General features: G+C 39.8%; 2 protein-coding genes and 2 non-coding genes across 8 annotated transcripts in view; 1 reads left to right on the forward strand and 3 right to left on the reverse strand.

Annotated features, from left to right (window-relative positions):
- Positions 1-305: 305 nt before the first annotated feature.
- Positions 306-10543, reverse strand: CCT6A (chaperonin containing TCP1 subunit 6A). 3 transcript variants are annotated; one of them, XM_045459898.1, is made up of 14 exons: positions 10245-10543; positions 9735-9798; positions 8021-8155; positions 7058-7231; positions 6209-6312; positions 5357-5467; positions 4926-5085; positions 4750-4832; positions 3711-3807; positions 3285-3432; positions 2733-2866; positions 2125-2227; positions 1563-1635; positions 306-1319 (listed from the first exon to the last, which is right to left on the reverse strand). In XM_045459898.1, the coding sequence occupies exons 1-14, from the start codon at positions 10379-10381 to the stop codon at positions 1247-1249; spliced, it is 1596 nt and encodes a 531-aa protein (XP_045315854.1). In that variant the 5' UTR covers positions 10382-10543; the 3' UTR covers positions 306-1246. The 3 variants fall into 3 exon arrangements, with proteins under 3 accessions (XP_045315854.1, XP_045315855.1, XP_045315853.1); XM_045459899.1 differs by lacking the exon at positions 10245-10543 and adding an exon at positions 9983-10078; XM_045459897.1 differs by having other exon boundaries at positions 4750-5085; positions 10245-10485.
- LOC123589854 lies at positions 3106-3245 on the reverse strand. Its single transcript, XR_006708498.1, has one exon. It is a non-coding gene; the product is annotated as a small nucleolar RNA SNORA15 (small nucleolar RNA).
- On the reverse strand, positions 7345-7478 carry LOC123589855. The gene has a single exon (XR_006708499.1). It is a non-coding gene; the product is annotated as a small nucleolar RNA SNORA22 (small nucleolar RNA).
- The window catches only part of PSPH (phosphoserine phosphatase), a 56247-nt gene continuing 45056 nt past the window's right edge, over positions 10015-21205 (forward strand). For all 3 annotated transcript variants that reach the window (XM_045459905.1, XM_045459903.1, XM_045459906.1), the window contains exon 1: positions 10015-10114. In XM_045459905.1, the coding sequence (XP_045315861.1) occupies positions 10109-10114 (6 nt within the window). In that variant the 5' untranslated portion in view covers positions 10015-10108. The remainder of the gene's footprint in view (positions 10115-21205) is intronic.

Consider the following 21205-nt stretch of genomic DNA (forward strand, 5'->3'; position numbering starts at 1 on the left):
CATTCCCACGGATTTTCTACCCATTTTTTTTTTTTTAACATTTTATTTATTTTTGAGACAGGGAGAGACAGAACATGAACAGGGGAGGGTCGGTCAGACAGAGGGAGACACAGAATCTGAAACAGGCTCCAGGCTCTGAGCTGTCAGCACAGAGCCCGACGTGGGGCTTGAACTCACAGGACTGAGAGATCATGACCCGAGCCGAAGTCGGCCACTTAACTGACTGAGCCACCCAGGCGCCCCATTTCTACCCATTTATATTCAAATTCCTTTTGGGCCCTGGAATACCATTTCAAGATCACAGAAAACGTTTCAATTTAATGTTTATTGCACACCGTAGGCAACTGCCAAGTCCTCAAAAACACAAAGCTTTGCAGCACACAACTTCACTCTCAAGGGCTGTGAATGAGATCTACCAACTATAAAAACAATTTTGTGGAAGCGGGTGGGAGAGAACAGTAACTTGGGTGAAAGACGACACTACAGAGTTTGGAATGGTTGGGCAGGTCCTTCAGCAGAAGCACAGGTATAGACAGGGGTGTGAAAATATGGTCCATGTGAAAATCTCCTTTCCCTTAGCCCCCATGCCTTTAAGGGTGTTTTTCCCTCTGTCTCCTCTATTTCTAGTTTTCTCTCTTCATACTTTGTTTATTTATATATAATGATCAACTCCCTTGCCTCTACTTCACCCATCTTTCTGCCCAGTACAACTTTCCTGGGGAGCATTTTAGCAAAAGTACTTAAAAGCATTAAAAGTCCAAACAAATGATTCCAACAGTTTTACTCAGGAATTAATACTAAAGAAACAGGGATGCTTTCAAAATCTTAAGTTACTTTTTGCATAAAAACCTACAAGCCTGACAGTGGAGAACTAGTAGATATATTAAAATACATCCATTAGAAGAAATTATTAAACCATTAAATTTGCTTTTCAAGGAACATTTAATAACAAGGTAGGTAACATACTTGTCTAACACGGTACTTTTAGATCATGGAAGCTAAAGCAAAACATCCTGTTCATTGGGTGAAAACAGCCTGCTTAATGGTGTACACTGCAGGAAAATTTAAAAAAATACTGTAATTATAATTTCAGAACTTCAAAATTTGAGTGTCAGTTTTCTTTTTTTCGTATGGGAAAGGAAAATGCTTTTGAAAATCATTTGAAGCTTGGATGAAATTCCATGGCTATATTCTTAGGATCACTCTGTAGTCTTCATGATACAGATGACACAAGGGAAGCTTCAATTCAACCTTTTAGAGAAGACATTCCAGCTCGCATGATCTCATCAACCAGGAGAATGTTGGTGGCAATCACAGTGCTGAAAAGGGACGGAAAGATCAGATGGCTCAGATGTGACATATGACCCCAAACTGTGCAAATTATATCCAATTAAGTTTCTCCTTTCCCCTCAAAAATATAGAAGGCTAGTTTAGTTTTTATACTTTCAGCTGATTACATTTTTATGAAAACAAAAACAAAAAACCCCACGTAGTTAAACATACCAAGTAAGAGTATGAGGATTCTCTAAAGGTTATTTTAGTTTTGGCTGTCTCAAACTTACCAGGAGTGAAGAAGCTGTTTCTTTACACAATAGTTATCCCATATGCCTACTTCAGCAGCTACCATTGGCTCACCTGTAAAGTAACCCAGTATTCTTAAAATCACACACAGAAAGTTGGAAGATCAGAATGCAAATAAAACAGAGTATTTTGTGATTTGCTCATCACTGATTATTCTCATTATCCAAAGTTCCTCAATTAGTCCAATTTTGCTCCAAACTACAATCTCTACTCAGAAGACATCCAGTAATAGTAATGTGCTATTTGGTTACCAAATGTTTGAACATCTCTATTTTTCCAGATGCATTCTTGTTTGTTCATATTAAAGTAGAGCACTTGAACTGGCCAAAATGGGCCTACCATTTCCCTCATTCCAGAAACCCTTTCTACTAATGTAAATGTATGATGCTGTTGACAGTAACAGGTCTTACAAATACTGCAGGATTCTGTTATCTTTCTTCCACTCTACTTTTCTCCAACATTCTTTGTTTCCATTTTTTATCCTCCCTGATTTTACCTCACCTGAATCTAGTTCTCCCCCTACAAATAGCTGTGTTCTCTTACCTGTGTTCAAGTCCACACCTACAAGTTGACCTGATTCTGAATGTTCTGCTTGAACTTTAACTAGTGTTTCTTGAAGGTCAAAACCAGAATTCTGAGCAAGAACCTAAACAAACAAATTTAATCCTTTAAAAGACAGAACCCTAAGAAGTGATAAGAACCATAATTCCAATTAGTAAAAACAAAACAAAAAAACCCCCCCTTAAGATAGACCAGTATTTATGTTCATATCAGAGAATAACTAAATAGAACATTTGTTACTAACCAACTCATTAACCCACCCCAAGCCCAGCAATACACTGGTCATAAACTATATCCCTAAAATAGCATACAAGAGAAAACAAAAGAGCAAGCTTGTACTCTAGTATAACTCCTACACTGCAAACTCTTAAAACAGTTTATCTCCTGCCATCTGAAACTTCAGTTATTCAACTCCCCTCCACAGGAACCAAATACATTTGGATAAGAGATACCTGGCTCTAGTTATGTTAGGGAGAAGATGAATAAAACTTGTTTACTCAAAGTCTACATTATAAAAACGCCATTAGCAAAAAGCTTTCATCAGCTAAATCATTTTGATGTAGTTAAGAAAGCTGTTAAAGTATTCATACCTTGGGAATAATGAGCAAGGCATCAGCAAATGCTTGCACTCCAAGCTGGGCCCTACCCTTTACACTGGGCTTATATTTAATCAAGGCTTCTGCCATTGCCACTTCCACTGCACCAGCACCTGGAACTACACAGCCTGTTGGGGGCGGGGGGACGGAGAGAAATGCTAAGTTGCAGAGAAAACAAAACTGTAGAATCATTTTTAAGAAAATTAAAACACACACACAAAAGCCATCCATTTCTTGAGAATTCAGCATAACCACCACAGTGTTAATACTGCACTTGAAAGCAATACAAGCAACACATCAAATAGCAAAATGGCCCAATTTAACGAGTACTTGGAAGCTCTTGCAAGGTCTTAGCATTAGTTCATTTATTTGTATCCACTTTTAATCATGATATGCTATAAAAAAGCCTCGCATACCATCACAGGCATTTTAAAGGGAAGACTTTACTTTTGCATGGTGTCTGGCTGTGTAAATTACTGATAAAAAGAACACAGTATTCAGCCATGCCTTTCACACTAGCAAAAGAATATACAATAAGGATCTTACCATCATCAATAGCATTTTTAACAGCCCTCAAGCCATCTCTTATTGCATCTTTGATTTGAGTGAGTGTGTGCTTATTTGGTCCTTTGACCAATAATGTGACAGAGCGAGGGTTGTTACATTTCTCAATAAAGGTGAATTTCTCTTCTCCCTATGTGAAAAAGATATTTTCAAAAACAGGATATAGTTATACAAAGAATGAAGAGGGGCTTATGGAAGAATAAGTAGTTTATTAATAAGAAAACAACATACCAATCACATTAAAGCAAATAAACTACTTCATATAAAAGAAATGTGTCAATGGCTTATCATTACTGTACATAAGCATCAAAATGTATGTAAACAAATAAAAAATATGATTCTGGGTTTGAATGAATTCATGAACGAAACATCATTGTATTATCATCTTCAGAAAGAAAATACACTCACCAATGTATATTCATAGACAAGTCCTGCATGTCCCAAACAATCAGGATTTAGGTCATCAAAAGAATTTAGAGCTACTCCACCACAAGCAAGAGTCAGCCTGAAATATTGGAAGTGTTTTAAGGGAGACCTGTAAGTGGCTTTGTTATGTTTGAAGAGATTAATGATTTTTAGGAACCGATCTTTCAGAATTACATACCGAAATTAGATATTCTGAAATGTATTTTATTTTAACTCAAGCCTTGCCATTCACCATCAACCAGCTAAAAACCAGTCTTTTCTCCTAACTCACCATTTAAACCAGGCTTTCAAAGTTAGGAAATACTCCTTTGATAAGAAATCTAAAGGCGAACAAGAGCTCTTTACTGTGGTGAGCTCTGAGGAAAAAGTAGTTCTTTGAAACCCCTCGATGCTGTCTCTCGACATGGTTACATACATACACATTTTGTGGTTTAAAATTAAAACAAGCATATACCAAAGTTCACAACAGCATTATTCACAACAGCATTATTCACAACAGGACATTTAAGGAAGAAACTCAAATGTCCACTGATAAATGTATAAATAAAATGTGATATATTCATACGATGGAGTATTGTTCATCCTTGAAAGGGAAATGAGATTCTAACATATGCTATACAACATGGATAAACTTTGAAACTATCATGCTAAGTGAAGAAGCCAGACACAAAAGGACAAATACTGCATGATTCCCTTACAGGAGGTACTGAATTTAGAGACAAAGTAGAATAGTATTTACCAGGAGTGGGAGAAACAAAGTTATTATTTAATGAGTAGAATTTCAGTTTGGGAAGATGGGAAAGTTCTAGAGATGAATGATGTAATGGCTGCACGATAACGTGAATGCAATTTAATGCCACTGGATTATAATTAGAAAAAATGAGTAAAATGTTAAGTTTTATATTATGTGTATTTTATCACAATAAAAAAAGGAAAAATGTAATTATAGGAGAAAAAGCAATCCCAGTTAACTTGCAAAATAAGTAAAATTTACATCACCAAGATAATCTGGTATCTGTACCTTTCCATATTTCTCCTTTTGGCCCTCCGCAGAGCTACTATGCCTTCTTTTGCAAGAGCATCTAAGGAAAAGGGGTCAATTCCCTGTGTCAAAAACAAGTTAGTTTTAATAGAAGTCACCTTAAAAATAGCAATGAATGATACAGGCTCATTTATAAAGTAAAACTTCATTCTCACCTTTTGATTAATAACCACGAATCCTTTATCTGAATCACCACAGACTTTCTTTTTCAGTTCTATTATTTTTTTAACTCTATCTTCAATGAATTTTCTTTCAGCTTTTACAAGCTTCTCTCTCTCTTCTGCACTCTTGTAAAAAAAGCCAGAATTCACTTCTCTATTTAAAAAAAAGTTGGGAGTGGGGGGGGAGGGAAATGTTTATTTTTTAAGAAGATAAACCAGCCGAAGAAATTGGGTTAGTCTTGAGATTTAACAAATAGTTAGTTAACTCCAGTCTTTATCCCTGGAATGTTTTCAGAAGTTATTTTCTATAATTCACCCAAACCCCATTGAGGCATTACTATCCTTAGAGTAATCTCACAAGTGACTTGCCCAAAATACAAGCTGCTCCACCTCTCCACTCCATTTGTAAGGGGCTATAGACTCACGTTTTTTCATATTCTAATGACACATTGCACGTGAGGATGTATGCATCTTCTACTCTTTTCTTCATATCAGGATGCCGCGCCCCATGGTCTAAAACAAGACCTCTGATTAAGCTGTTAAAATACATAATTTATAGTTATTGATTTCTAAATGATACATAACATATATTAGTGAAATTCAAACACTGAATTGAGACTGTATTGATAACTTTCACACAACTTTATGAGTTTTTGAACAAGACTTTTGGGTGAAACCAGGCAGGTTCAATTATGAAAAAACAATATCCAGAACATAACAGACACGACCCATTCAAACAAAAGTAACAACCCTTATCTTGTACAGGAAACTGCAGAGAAATAGTTGCAAATGGTTGGCTATCAAATTGTGATTACCTCCTTTAAAACATATTCCTCTTAAAGTTTGTTTATTCATTTTGAGAGAGAGCAGAGCATGTGTGTGCGGGGGGGCAGGGGGGCGCAGAGAGAGGAGAGTGATCATAACCTGAACTGAAACTAAGAGTTGAATGCTGAGCCACCCAGGTGCCCCTAAAAATATTTTTTAACTTGGTCATTGAAATATATATTTTAAATTCCCCACCAGTCTATTATGCTTTGTATCCCACAATTCAATAAATCACTGATGTAGCTCACTTTTCAGAATCATTCTGACTATAAACACATCATACCAGTAACTTCAAGAGGAAACACTACTGAGCAAACTAAATATTCACCTAGGAATACACACAGGAATTCAGAGACAAAAAAAAAAAAAAAAAGTCAAAACAGATGTACTGTAAAAAGTGCCTGTAAATTTGGAAACATACCATAAGGATTTCATAGCATCCTACCACCTACCTTGTATCAGTTTCAGATTTATGTTTCATCTCCATAATCTCAACCATGAAGAGGTCAATAGGTTCATCTTGTTTTTTAATGGCCAAAATGGAATCCACCACAGCCTACAATAGGAGCATAACCATTAGATGAATTTGATTTGCAGAAGTCCAGACACTTATGCTGCTTGTTCTTCAGAGAAGTGTAGTTTCTTTAAAATCTCTGAACTGATCTAAGCCCCTCTCTATGAGCTAACAGAATACATTATTTGTAAAGGATTGAAGTCATTTACATTCCTGACATCTCAATTTATAATTAGGTAAAGAATCACCAACATCCCCACTATTTAATTAAAAATATTGATGACACAAGTTTTTTTCATAATAAAATTTCCATTTTATAAACCTTTAATGGAAACTCTGATTATATCTTTATAATCTGGTCAGGTATACTATTATTTGATTTTCTCATTTTACATTTTAGGAACACACATCAGCTACTCTCACTACCACAAAAAGGAAACTACTTATTTCACATGGTATAACACTGTGAATGTTTTTTTTTTTAATGTTAAAAAAATTTTTTTTTTTTTTTTTGCCTGGGGGGGGTGGGTGAGTGAAAGAAGGGCGGTGGGGGTGGGGTGGAGAAGGAGAATCCCAAGCAGACTCCCAATGTCGATGCATGGCTCCATCTAACAACCATGAGATCATAACCCGAGCCAAAATCTAGAGTTGGGACACTCAATGGACTGAGGCACCCAGGAGCCCTGACACGGTGAAGGTTTCAGATAGCATCCTGTAACCGAAACTAGGAAGTATATCAAGGGTCTTCAACACAGGTGTACTGTACCAAATGCCACATTTAACATACCTCTGTTAAGACATCAGCAAGTTCAGCATGCACTTTAGTACGTAGAGATGTTCTGGCCACATCTATAAGTGTTTCTCTGTCCATTTCTTTGCTTACTTTGACTTGTTCCAAAAACTGAAGTGCCTTTTCCTTTGCAGCTTCAAATCCTTCTGTTATTATTCTGGGATGAAGACCCTAGAAACATATAATCATGTAACCATCATCTCTAACACTGGAGTTCTTCAATTAGATGACAAAGTAAATTTTTAAAGGAATATTCTGGATCATTTATATGCTTTAATACAATAAAATGTGCTGACTTTCTGAATACATTTAAAAGGATAGATAGTCCTTTCAATGCAGAGGAAAAGAACAGACATTGCTGTAGCACAGAGTCAAAACCAAGGGAACTATAAAGCACACTTGGGTTTTCACTGTGCAAACCACAAGGAATAATGCCCCAAACTCAAAACTGTGCTCAGGGGGACCATTTATTCACATCTTTTACGAACAAAAACAGGGAGACCAAGGCTCTGATTTTCCTCTCTTCCCAGGAATTTCTTGGCATTAGATCACTACTATGGTTTGCTTTAACTTTCAAACTACTCAGGACTAAAAAAAAGTTGTGAATTCTTATTTAAATTTACATTTTAGTTGGCTTTTTCTTTATAAATATGCCTAGTCCTGAATATCTGGTTTCTAGATCTCAACTACCAATCTATGTTATAGACATATATAAATCATATGCAATGCCACTTGATCAAAAAAAAAAAAAAATCCTGCAGGCCAAGGAAGGTTCTTTAATCTGTCCAGGATCATAATAAACTTGTATAAGACCAGGCTCTGGTTCCAAGATTTAAGCCCCCTGCTCTTTACATTCTACTATACTGCCTCAGCTACTATGAACACATAAATTTATATAAATAAAATTCAGATTATTTCATGTTTACATAACTATCACAGAAACACAAGAATCATGTATACTTCAGAAATGTAGAGATCCGCCTGTTTCAGTAGTTCTCCAATGATTAGGACATTGGAAGTGGTACCATCACCAGTTATGTCATCCTGGGCTGTTGCTACTTTGGCTATTAAGGAGGCTGTTGGGTGTTGAATTTGCTGGAAGTAGAAAAAGAAGAAAATTACTTAAATTCAAACAGTCCAAATAAATATACCTTAAAATATCTGAAGGGACTCCTTTAAGAGCATCTATTTGCATAAATTGCCCAAATGTTCAGCTACATGTGGCGCTGATTTAAAACTCACCATTAACTATTTTACACATCAATTTATGGTAATAAAAACATTCACATATAGATTTGAGTGGATTATCTCCACTTTACTGATGAGGAAATCTGAGGCTTAGTTAAGGTTTATTGAAGGTGTGAGTTACAAGTAAGAAATAATTTCAAATCCATGCATGCTTCTTTATGACAAATCTAGGACTCTTGTGACAATAAACCAGGTTCCTTCTTTTTTATTTTTTAATACATATTTTTTATGTTTGTTTATTTTTGAGAGAGACAGAATGCGAACAGGGGAGGGGCAGAGAGAGAAGGACACATAATCCACCGCAGGCTCCGCTCTGAGCTGTCAGCACAGAGCCCTATGTGGGGCTCAAATCCATGAACTGTGAGATCATGACCTGAGCCAAAGGTGGACACTTAACCAACTGAGCCATCCAGGCGCCCCTAAACCAGGTTCCTTCTAAAATTAAACCCCAGCAGCCTCCAGTTCAGTTGGAACGGAACAAATAATTAAAAAGAAAAAAAAGTTCCTTTAGCAAAGATCATCAGTGAATGCTACATCACTGAAGAAAGGTTTTGGGAGAACAGGATATTCATTATGTCTCCAACATCACCCACAGATTCTTAATTACAAAGGATCCAAACAATGCTCCTGTACTGTTTTTGATTTTTAAATCTCCTATTCTCCACTAACCTAGCGCAGCCTTTTGTCTCTGGGGACACTGACAGTTTGTCTGCTAGCACAGGTCACCACTTAGCCAACTAAAAACAAACTAAAACTAACCTTCTAGGTTAGCTAATCCTTACTGAAGATGTTTACAAATATATGCAAACTGAAGGCATGGTACACTATATCAAAACCCTAAATTTTATTCTGAATTCAAAACACAGGCAAGTCATTTCCTTTCTTGGATTTTAAGTGCCAGGTTTTAGAAACTTAGGGAAGAGTAAAACAATTGCTCCTGTCAACAGTCTTATATTCTTGGGTCAGTGAGACTTAAAAACGGTAAAACAAAGAGTTTTGTCTCCCCTTCAGCTGGAGGTGGAGATGGACCAGACAGAAACTGCGGTTTTATAAAGAGAAAAAACAGCATATGAATAATCATCATCATCATCATAAAGTATAGCCGTGTTATCACATTTTGCACCTACCTGGGTCAACCGCTTAGTTTTCCAAATTTTAATAAATTTTAGTAACTACAATCCTTTAACCAAGGACTTACATGGCAAGAGTAGGGATTCAAAAATAAGTTATCAGACTCCCCAGGGTTCCTCCTGGCACTGTACTGTCAGTACTGTTACCGATAATATTCCTTTTCTACTTCCTCCAGACCTGCTGAGGGCTAATAGTGATTTCTCCTATTTTGAAAATGAACATTAAAAATCCTCTTGCAAATTACACGTAATACGGAAAACCAAGACATTTTTGACCTAGTATAGCAGTCTCTCACCATTTCATGAAGCAGCACATTGCCATCTTTAGTAAGCTTGATGTCTCCAGCACCAGAAACAAGCCTGTTCAATGGGCAGAAACGAACCACAGTGTGACTTTTTCAACGGACACCAAATTAAGAATCCCATTCAAATCCGGCTTTACCCAGAACCTAGGGAGCTGGGGCCACGCGGCTGGTTCTCTCTACACAGCAATAGGAATGATGCAGTGCCCACCCCCTCCCTTCAGAGAAACAGTCGGCCGAACCCTTAGGGTTGCTGGAGCCCAGGGCGCGGGGGAGCGCCGCGCACGCGGGCAGCTTTGTTCTCCGCAGAGACGGCATCGATTACAAGAGGAAACGGCCGGGGCAGGAAACAGGAGCGACCCGGGAGTATGCGGGTAAGTAGGGCCGTAGCCGCGAGCAGAGGCCCAGGGGCGGCGAGCTCAAGGCCGTGGCCCCCGCCGCCATGCCCGCGACGGCGCGAGGTGCGTGGTGTCCGCCCTACCCTACCCGCCGGCCCCGCCTTACATCTTCATGGTGCCTTTAGGCCCCAAGTTGGTTCTCAGCACGTCCTGCAGTCCCCGGGCCGCGCTGATGTTGACCGCCAGCGCCGCCTGGGCTCTGGCTACCTCGGCCTTGGGGTTCAGGGTCTTCACGGCCGCCATAGCTAACCACCACAGGAAGAGGAGGAGACCCGGCGTGCGGAATGCCTAAAGCCGGCTCAGTGTGGCCTGGAGGCGCTACCCGGGTCTTCTGGAAAAGTCGGGCGCGCCCGGACCGTCCCCAGCGTGCCCGCGCTGCTGCCATTGGGCCGCGAGTCGGCCAGCGCCGCTCATTGGCTCGCGGCGCCTGCGGTTCCGCCCCTCGCGGCCGGGCCCCGGCGCCATTGCTCACGAGAAGACCCTGTTCTCAGGCAGAAAGGGCTCGCGTTCCGGTTTCGCCGCCGTCTTGGCTCAGCTTGGCCGTCCCGGGACCTGAGGACGGAGGCGGGGCGGGGCGCGCGGCCGCCCTTGTGCCAGGCTGGGCCTGTGGGCGGCGCGCCCCCCGGCATGATTGCAGTGTGGGCCGCTCTTTTCTGGAGGTCTCTGGCCGCCGGTGTAGGGTGGGCTTCTCCCTCCCCCACTCGCGCGTTTTGCCCTGCTTCCTCCCCTTGCTTCTCTGCTCCCGTCACTAGCGTTTTCTTGACTTGATACTGTGTGCCTGTAGGGGTTCTAGGTGCTGTGGCGATACAGAAGGGAATCCGATAAGGGCCCTCGTCCAATGTTTTAAGCCTAGAGAAGATGAGATAGAATGCAAGGTAGAAAATGCTCGATGCCTTTTTACCAAGCTGCAGGATTGGTGCCATGCGAGAAGCATGTCAGTCCACCCTTTGGGCTCCGGACACTGCTGAGGCCTCAGGCTCGCAAGGCAGGTTTTAAAACTTAAACTTGATGGAGTAGTGAGTCGTGTACGTTCTTTGAGAGGACTCCTTTTTAAGACAAAAAAACCCCCTGAAACATTTCTGCCCATTGTTTTCTAGTATCCAGTACCCCCCCCCCCTTATTAGGTATTCAGTAATGCCTTGTGTTTCATTTTTATAAGTAGTAACGAAACTTGTTAGAACTCAGAGGTGCCAAAGGGTATCTGGTGAAAAGTATGCCCTCCTCCCTCTAGTTCAACTTGCTTTATAGACAAGCACAATTACCATTATATACTCTGAATTTCCGAGAGGTTTTCTGAACTTACAAATTCATATGCATATAAATATAAGCATTTTCCCCCACACAAAATGTCAATTTATAATACACACTGTTTGTGTATATTATACTTAAAGTATCTTGGTGATGGTACCATGGCAATACGTATAGGGATTCCTCGTTGTTAGCAGCTGAATCATATTCTTTGTAAGAGTGACAACATCAACTAGCCATCTACTGGTTGATATTTAGGTTGTTCCCAGTCTTCTGCTACTGAAGCTGCAGTGAGTATCCTGGTATATAATGCTTTTAAGTGGGTTTGTATATTTGAGAATCATAAAAGCATATATATATAAATTTGAGTAATAGCATTACACAGGAGACTTGTGTTTACTTGCATGCAGATTTATTTAACTAGTGTTGGAGATGTGTGGGGAGACATAAGCAGAGATGAAGATTGTGTAATTTCAGGCACGTGCTTGTAGGTAGGGAAAGGGAGTGGGTCTCCTGAGATAAAATTGAAGGGGGCACCAAACACTCAGTAATTGAGATCAACAGTATTTTAATGCGGTATTTTTTAAGTCACTATGAATGCAAGAAATCCACAATGAAGAAATACTGGAATCTTAATTAGGCATCTCCACTAACATCATACCAGGCCTTAGACAAAGTCTCAGCAAAACAGAAGAATCCACATGATCTCTGTAGAGGGAATCTATTTGTATGTGTCATTTTTCTAGTCTCCGTTATCACACTTTCAGACAAATTAATTATTTTCATTATACGATACAAAAGAGAACTTTAATATTTTTTTATTTTTAATGTTTATTCATTTTTGAGAGAGAGGATCTGAATTGGGCTCTGTGCTGACAGCAGAGATGCTCCTAGAATAGGAGAACTTTAGAATGTCTTTGGAGAATTTCAAACAAGAGGTCATGTTGTGGGAGCAGATCCATTTCAATACTTCATGGAAGAAATGTCAACAGATATTTAGCTATTTCATACAGGAGGGATTTCAACAAAGAATAAAATTTTAAGGAAAGAACTCTAGTGAGGCAAGGTGGTATATTAGAATCCTAGAGTCCAACAATTTGAGTTTGAATTCTAGTTTTGCAGTATTTACCAGTAGGTGACCTTGGACAAGTTACTAAGCTTTTTTGACTCTGTTTCCTAATCTATAAAGTAGGGGTAAGTGAGATCTTAGAGAAAATTAAATGCAATTGCACGTATAACATGCTTTGTATTGTGCCAGACATGGAGGGTGTTAAGTAATTGCCACTTCTGCATTAATGTAATGTAATTAAACTATATAGTTTTCATGGCACCTTCACATATAGTGTTTCACTTGATCCTAATACGAATCCTTTGAAGTTTAGTAGATCAGTGTCATAAACCAGTTTCACCGATGATTAAATACACAGAGATTAAATGACCAACAAGGTCACTCTGTGTTATATGCAGAGAAGTCCGGAAATCTAGATTTCACCCTTGACTCCTTCCTTTGCCAGTCTCCCACATCTACTTACTCCCTGAACATTTTCATTTTCTTTTTTTTTTTTTTTTTTTCAACGTTTATTTTTGGGACAGAGAGAGACAGAGCATGAACGGGGGAGGGGCAGAGAGAGAGGGAGACACAGAATCGGAAACAGGCTCCAGGCTCTGAGCCATCAGCCCAGAGCCTGACGCGGGGCTCGAACTCACGGACCGCGAAATCGTGACCTGGCTGAAGTCGGACGCTTAACCGACTGCGCCACCCAGGCGCCCCTGAACATTTTCACTTTCTAGATCCCCCTCTCTACTGAACATTTTCACTTTCTAGATCCCCCTCTCTACACTCTATTCACTCTTCTCTATCCCCATTTACACCACTCAGGTGTAAGCCATGATCATTTCTTGTACAACTACTGTAGTGCCCTAAGTAATCGCTCCATCTTTATTCCCCATGTTGCTAATGGAGCAATCTATCAAAAGTAAATCTACAAACCACAGCTCTGTTTATAATCCCTGTTATCCCCAGGACCTTAGACTGAAATCTAAATGCCTTGATTTGCTTCCAGGATCAACCACGTCTTGTGCCTACCTCTCTCTCTTTCTTTCTGTCTCTCCCTCCCCACTCCCCTCTCTCCTCTCTCTTCTTTCTCACTCACTTCATGCTCTTGTCATTCTGAACTTTTCAGTGCTTAGAACCTTCTACTTGCCTTCAGCCTGAAACACTCTTCAAGGACCCACTAGTCTCATTTTCATCCCCATCCCAGTCCCCATCCAGTGGCTATAGAAATAAATAAAATCCCTAATCCTCAAGAAGCACGTGGCCTAGTTAGGGAGATAAACTGGTGAACAGGTAAATGACCATAAAGTGTAGAATGTTATAGTTAAGAGATGAATGAAGTGCTGTGAGCACAAAAGCATTAACTTGGAGCACCAAGGATGGTTTCTTGGAGGAGGTGTCTTTAATGGAATTTTGAAAGATACATAGATTATTTCTGAAGAAGAGGACTTAGGAGAGTGATTCCAGGCTGAGCAACAGTGGGAGTGCCTGGCGCACCCAATGGAAGATGGATATGTAAGATGGAGGGAAGAAGGTTGCAAGAGCTAAATCTGGAGAAGTAGCATGTTCTGTTATGTTTTGGTTAAGGCATCTGGGTCAACAGTGGGAACCCAAAGAACTTGTGGTAAAGATTACTCTGGAGGTGAAATAGAGGATGAACTAAGAGAAGACTAAGGATAGGGTAGTCAGAAAAAGGGTATTGAAAAGCCCATGCAGAAGGTGATGAAGACATTTAATGACATAAAGAGGTATTCTTGATAAGAGGGAAAAACATGTTTTAAACAGCATGTATTATATGTTCTCATTTTTGTAACCACTCCCCACATGCAGCTATACAAAAACAAGGATATGCATCAAAATATTAACATTATATTAAAAAATTCAGAATATTTTCATTTTTGCAAACCTTCCCAAATTTATGTATCCACAAAAGGAGAAGTATATACGTGAAAATATAAAATATATAAAGCATTTTTTGAGTCCCTCAAGTGTGTGTGTGTGTTTGTGTGTGTAGAACCAGGAGAATATACATCAACATGTTTAACATTTTGTTTCCATGTTTGCCAATCTTATAGGTGAAAAATGGTATCTTAGATTTGTTTATTGAGAGCTGAGCATATATCTTATATGTAAGAGCCATTTGTAGTTCTTTGTGAACTGTCTATTCATGTCTTTTGACTGTTGTCTTTGGTTACTTGTGGATTTGTAGGATCTCTTTATGTTTTCTGTGTTGCAATTTACCTGTCTCACTACTGTTTGTTCAGTATTTTGTATTTATGTCTTTTTTCCTATTAAAAATTCAAAAAATTCTTTCCATGCAGTCAGATATATCCTTCCCCCCCCCCCCTTTTATGGGCATTTGGATTTTGTGCTATACTGTGTAAAAGAGGCCTTAACACTCTTAAAAAGTATTCTTGGGGTTCCTGGGTGGCTCAGTCAGTTAAGCATCTGGCTCTTGGTTTTGGCTCAGGTCATGATCTTGAGCTTTCGTAGGTTCGAGCCTCAAGTCAGACTCTGTGCTAGCAGCTCATAGCCTGCTTGGGATTCTCTCTCTCCCTCTCTTTCTGCCCCTTCCCCACTCATACTATCTCTGCCTCTCAAAATAAATAAATAAACTTAAAAAAAAAAAAACTATTCTTAAATTTCCTCCATGCTTTCTTTTTTATTTTTAAGGTTTTATTTTTCATTTTCATTTTTTTTTTTTTTTGAGAGAGAGACAAGAGACAGACAGTACGAGTGGGGGAGGTGCAGAGAGAGAGGGAGACACAGAATCCGAAGCAAGCTCTAGGCTCTGAGCTCTCAGCACTCAGAGCCTGATGCAGGGCTTGAATTTGTGAACCTCAAGATCATGACCTGAGCTGAAGTTGGACACTTAACCGACTGAGACACCCAGACGCCCCGATATTTTATTTTTCATTTTAATCCTTGCTTCATTTGGAATTTATTTTGATAAGGAATAAGATAATCTGTGGTGTTAAAAACGTACGTTTGGCCTTTGTCCCTGGTTCCTGGCACAGAACTCCTAAACCATTTTTGAGTGATACGAGTATCTTTTGTTATCCATAATGATCCCTTTTAGAATAAGCCTGAGTCTGTGCGAATGATGTGAGTAAAGATGGGAACCCTAGATAGCCTCAGGATGGGAGCTGGTCACTAGAAAGACCAAACACACTGATTAGAGGGTGGGGACTCTCAGTCCCATGTCCCCATCCTCTGGGGAGTGGGGGTGGCAGCAGATAGGTTATAAAAATGCTTGAATAGCCAGGGTGGGTGAACACATTGATATTGTGGTAGGGTAGTGTACCTAGAGGGTGTGGAAGCTCTGTGCTGCTTCCCCGATACCTTGTCTTGTGCATCTCTTCCATTTGCCTCTTCCTGAGTTATAATAAACCATAAACCTAAGGGAAGTGATTTCCTGACTTCTGAGTCAGTCTCCAAAATGTTCAAACCTGAGGAAGGAATTGTGGAACCCACAAATTTACAGGTAAATCAGATAGAAATGCAGGCAGCTTGGAGACCTAGGACTTGTAACTGGTACCTGAAGTGGAGGCAGTCTTCTGTGACTGAGCCCTTAACTGCAGGGTCTGTGCTAATTCTGGATAGAGTTAGAATTGAATTAAGTTACTGGACACCCAGTTGGTGTTGGAGAACCAAGAAAGTTGGTGTCTGAGAACTGAATTGGTTATTGGTGTTTGGAAAAAGATTACACAGAATCCAATTTAATTTTTTTCCGGAATAATTCATTTTCTACTATTAATATGTAGTACAGTTCTCAGATGTATGTGCTACATTCTCAGATGTATCTGGATCTACTTTGGTCTATATTCCATAGCTATGTCTTTGTAAGTAGCAACACCATATTGTTTGATTTGTTGTAGTTTTATGTTTCAAAATTCGGTAGGGCTAGATCCTCTTCATCAATCTTTTTTTCAGAAGTTTTCTGGCTATATTGCATGTTTGTTTTTGTTTCCAAAGGAAGTACAGAATTATCTAGTTAAAAAAAAAAAACTATTGTTTTGACCTTTGCTTTAAAAAATCAACATGTTCAGTACTGCAAAAGAAAAAACAGTTAAAAATAAGCATGTATTACTCTTTAAATAAGACGTGTTTTATAAGTGGGATAGTCAAATTAAAGCAGTGGACATACAGATTGCAAAAGGCCAGGGGCTACAGGCATTTTTGACATAAAATTGAAAGAATTTTGAAACATGTGATTTCTAATTTAGGAGTCTGAAGAGGTCAAATAATTCCCAGAAGTGGGACAGGTTTAGGATGAGTATGTGGAATAATAGTATATTGATTTGGGGTAATATTTTTTCTGTTATTGGACATTCATTCTTTGAGTGTGTACTTTGTGGCAGAGTACTATGCTTGGGTTAAACATATGCACATGATAAGAGAAGACTCTTTCCTTTAGAGCCTTCCTAGTCTATTAGACAAACATACAACAGTATACACAATATACATGATATACTGAACAGCTATAATGGTATATTCTCAATGTCATGCTACTAGGGAAGACTTCCAAAAGCAAACCTTTTAAAAAAGATTTAAAAATATATTTACTTTTTCTTATTACAAAGATAATACATAACAATTACAGAAAAAGTAGCAAAAACCGTTTTAAATAAATTCATAAACTTACCACTCAGAGATAACCATTTGTGATGATAAATTTTATGTGTCACCTTGGCTGGGCCACGTTGGTGCCCAGATACTTGGTCAAATGTTGTTCTGAAAATTTCTGTGATAGTGTTTCTTGGGTGAGGTTAACAATTTAAATTGGTGGACTTTGAGTAAAGCAGATGATTTTACATAATAGGGGTGTGCCTCATTCAATCAGTTGAAGGCCTTAATAAACTAAAGACTGACCTCCCTATAGCAGGCAGAAAGACTGCCTTTGGATGCAAACCGCAACTCTTCCTTGGGTCTCCAGTCTGCCAGTCTTTGCTGCATGTTTTGGACTTACCAAGCCTCCACAATCATGAGAGCTACTTCCTTAAAGTAAATTTCTATCTCTGTCAACAGTAGATAGTGCCCTCACTTTAACAGTAGACACCCTGGGCGGCTATATCTATATATACATCGAGATACACACCTTGTTCGTTCTGTTTGGAGAATGCTGACTAATACAGATTTTGATACTGAGAGTGGTTCTAAAGGAGCAGAATCTGAAGGATGAATTCTCTAAATTGGTTCCGGGTTTTCTAGAATTGGCTCTCTGATACGATTAGATTTAAGACACTAATGATTCTGTTTCCAGTAGTAAAGAGAGTAAAAGTAATGATATAGTCTGTGACGTGATACGAAAATAGAAATATGCAAAATTACCACTGGATATTCTTAAACACTTATAAGAGTCAAGGAACTGGATTACCATGTATGTGACACCTTCAAACATTTTTGTCAAACTAATGAGTATAATGAGATTGGTTGTTGCTCCTAATGTCACTGAATAAAGTGGGGGGAAAAAAGAATGAGCTCAGGGATTCAAATTCCCAGCTCATGCACTGTATAAACGATTGAAATCTTCTGTGTCTGTCCTGAAAAGATACTTAACTCTGGTAGCTGCAGAGCTGAGATTGCTGAAAACCAAACCCAAAATCTCATCATGTGAGTAGCTGAATTACAATGCAAATTGAAAAGAGGGCATTGATGAGGAAGGAATGGGATCCTGATATTTGGAATGGGATGTATGAGAATACTCTGATGAAGATGGGGACATTGAGCCTGTAAATCCTGTTGCACTTTCTTTGCCAGTAGAAGCAGCTTGTCCACCCCTGTCTGAGGGGATACACCCTGCATTGCACTAGGAAACTGTAATAGTTTCCCCCAAGGCAGTTGTCTTGAAAGACACTGCTGATTGTCTTCAGGACCCACTCCTACCACCCCTCTTTGCTTCTAGAACTATAGGTTAATATCCCAGGAGGCCCTGAAAGCACAAAGAAGTTACATGAAGAAGCAGCCGAAATATGCACGGTCCCAACTCCTGCTATTCTACCTTCTCTCTCTCAGCCTGCACCTGTGGCCTCAGAGGAAGTTCCTTGTGATCAGTTGACAGAGGAAGAGAAAACTTGGGCCTGGTTTACAAATGGTTCTGCAGGATATGCAGGCACTACCCAAAAGTGGGCAGCTGTGTATTACAGCCCCTTTCTGGGACATTCCCCAAGGGCAGTGATAAAGGGAGATCCTCTCCATGGGCAGAACTTCACATCTGGTTGTTCATTTTGCTTGGAAGGAGAAATAGGCATGATGGATGATTATATACCAACTCCTGGGCTGTGGCTGATAGTTTGGCTGGACAGTCAGGGACTTGGAAGGAACATGATTAGAAAATTGGTGACAAGGAAGTCTGGGAAAGAGATACATAGCTTGACCTCTCTGGGTGAAAAATGTGAAGATATTTGTGTCCCTTGTAAATACTCACCGAAAGGTGACCTCAGCAGAAGATAATTTTAATAAGTGGTTAGCAAATTGGCCTCTTTCTTTAGCCATCCCTGTTATTGCCCAGTGAGTTTATTTTATTTTTTAATATTATTTATTATTTTTGAGAGAGAAAGCACAAGGAGGGGTGGAGCAGAGAGAGAGGAAGACAGAGGATCTGAAGCAGGCTCTGCAGTGACAGCTGAGAGCCTGATGTGGGGCTTGAACCCATGAACCATGAGATAATGACCTGAGCCAAAGTCAATGCTTAACCAACTGAGTCACCAAAGTGCACCCCAATGAGTTTATTTTCAAAGTGGCCGTGGTATTAGGGATGGAGGTTATGATGGGATCAACAGTATGGACTTATATTCACCAAGGCCGACCTGGCTACAGCCACTGTCAAGTGCCCAGTCTGCCAGCAGCAGAGACCAACACTGAGTCTCTGATATGACACTATTCCTCAGGGTGATGAGCTAGCTACCTATGGCAAGTTGATTACATAGGACCACTTCTGTCATGGAAGGAGCAACATTTTGTTTTTATTGAATTGACACTTACTCTGGACATGGAATTGCCTTCCCTGCACACAATGCTTCTGCCAAAACTACCATCCATGGACTTAAATGCCTTATCCACCATCATGGTATCCCACACAGCATTGCTTCTGGTGAAGGAACTCACTTTACAGCAGATGAAGTGTGACAGTGGCCCCATGCTCATGAAATTCACTGGTCTTACAATGTTCCCCACCATCCTGAGTAGCTAGCTTGGTAGAATGGCAGAATGGCCTTTCAGACTCAGTTACAGTGCCATCTAGCTGTCAGCTCAGAGCCGGACGTGGGGCTCGAACTCACAGGCCGCGATATCATGACCCCAGCCGAAGTCGGCAGTCCAACCGACTGAGCCATCCAGGTGTCCCTCTGCTCATTTTTTAATCAGATTTTTTTGATATAAGGTTTTGTAAGTTCTCTATATATTTTGGATATTAACCTCTTATGGGATGTATGATTTACAGTATCTTCTCCCATTCAGTGGGTTCCCTTTTCATTTAAATGAAATTTATTTTTAAATCCAGTAGCTTTTATTTGTATATCTTTAAATATTTATTTTGTTATAATGTTTTGGTTATCTTTGGGAAGTTCAGCTGTCCATGTGTTGGGTCTCCCTTGCCTATCTTCTATAGCAATGATTTTCTCTTTAACTCTTTCATTATTTTATTATTTTTTCATTTACTTTTTTTTAGAGAGCCTGAGCAGAGGAGAGGGGCAGAGGGAGAGAGAGAGAGAGAGAGAGAGAGAGAGAGAGAGAGAGAGAGAGAGAGAGAAAGAGAGAGAAAGAGAGAGAAAGAAGCGGGGCTCACCCAAAGCAGGGCTTGAGCTGACCAGATGTGGGACTCGAACTCAACAACCATGAGATCGTGACCTGAGCTGAAGTCAGATGCTTAACTGACTGAGCCACCAAGGCACCCCTCATTGTGTTTTTAATATCAAGACAGAATGTATAGTCATTCTTGATTTTCATCTTTTCTGTGACCAACAGTTTTCTGGTGTGTATATTTATGGGTAAGATTTGCTGCCCTTTTCTACCATTTTAACAGTAATTTCATATGGAAGGTTGTAATAGTTTGTATAGCAGAATACCACAGACTGGATGGCTTAAACAATAGAAATTTATTTTCTCACTGTTCTGCAAGCTGGGAGTCCAAGATAAAGGTTTCAGCAGGTTTGGTTTCTTCTGAGGCCTCTTTTTGGCTTGCAGATGGCTGCTTTCTTGCAGTGTCCTCACATGGTCTTTGTTCTGTGTGCACTCACATTTCTGGTGTCTCTCCATGCATCCGATTTTCCTTTTTGTATCAGGAGCCCAATTGGATTGGATTAGAGTGCCATCTGAAGACCTCATTTTAACTTAACCACCTCTTGGAAAGCCTTAACTCTGTTGTCACATTCTGAGGTCCTAGAGGTTAGAACTTAAACATATGAATTTGGGGGGTACACAATTTCAACTCATAACAAAGGTATTTGTCACTTTGTTCTTCTTTCTTTTACTTTTTAATCCATTTTTAAATGAGTTGTATTTTCTAGGACCCACCATTTTCAAGGATCTCCTGTGAAGGAAGGGCAAGAGGGGCCACGGTAGTTTTCCAGGCTGCACAATGCCAAAGTTTTCAGCTGCCACAGTTAGACTGCCTCTTTCAATATGGCACTTCTTTGTGCTTTTTGAGTAGCCCCTCTTCCTTTGCTTCTCTCTTCTAAACTGACTCCGTAGGGCTTCTGCTGTCAGACTTGTGCTCCCTGGCATCATCACTAGTCATCGCACACAAGGAACATAGTGCCTGCATT

Source organism: Leopardus geoffroyi, chromosome E3, assembly GCF_018350155.1.
Source record: "Leopardus geoffroyi isolate Oge1 chromosome E3, O.geoffroyi_Oge1_pat1.0, whole genome shotgun sequence".
NCBI lineage: Eukaryota > Metazoa > Chordata > Mammalia > Carnivora > Felidae > Leopardus > Leopardus geoffroyi.

What these genes read in the sequence shown, in the direction of transcription:
- CCT6A (XM_045459897.1), bottom strand. Translation starts at nt 10,381, where the DNA reads ATGGCGGCCGTGAAGACCCTGAACCCCAAGGCCGAGGTAGCCAGAGCC. An exon ending in ATGTGCTGCTTCATGAAATG is followed by an intron (nt 8,156 to 9,734) that starts GTGAGAGACTGC and finishes TTCTACTTCCAG; the next exon opens with CAAATTCAACACCCAACAGC. An exon ending in TTGCTGATGTCTTAACAGAG is followed by an intron (nt 6,313 to 7,057) that starts GTATGTTAAATG and finishes CTCCTATTGTAG; the next exon opens with GCTGTGGTGGATTCCATTTT.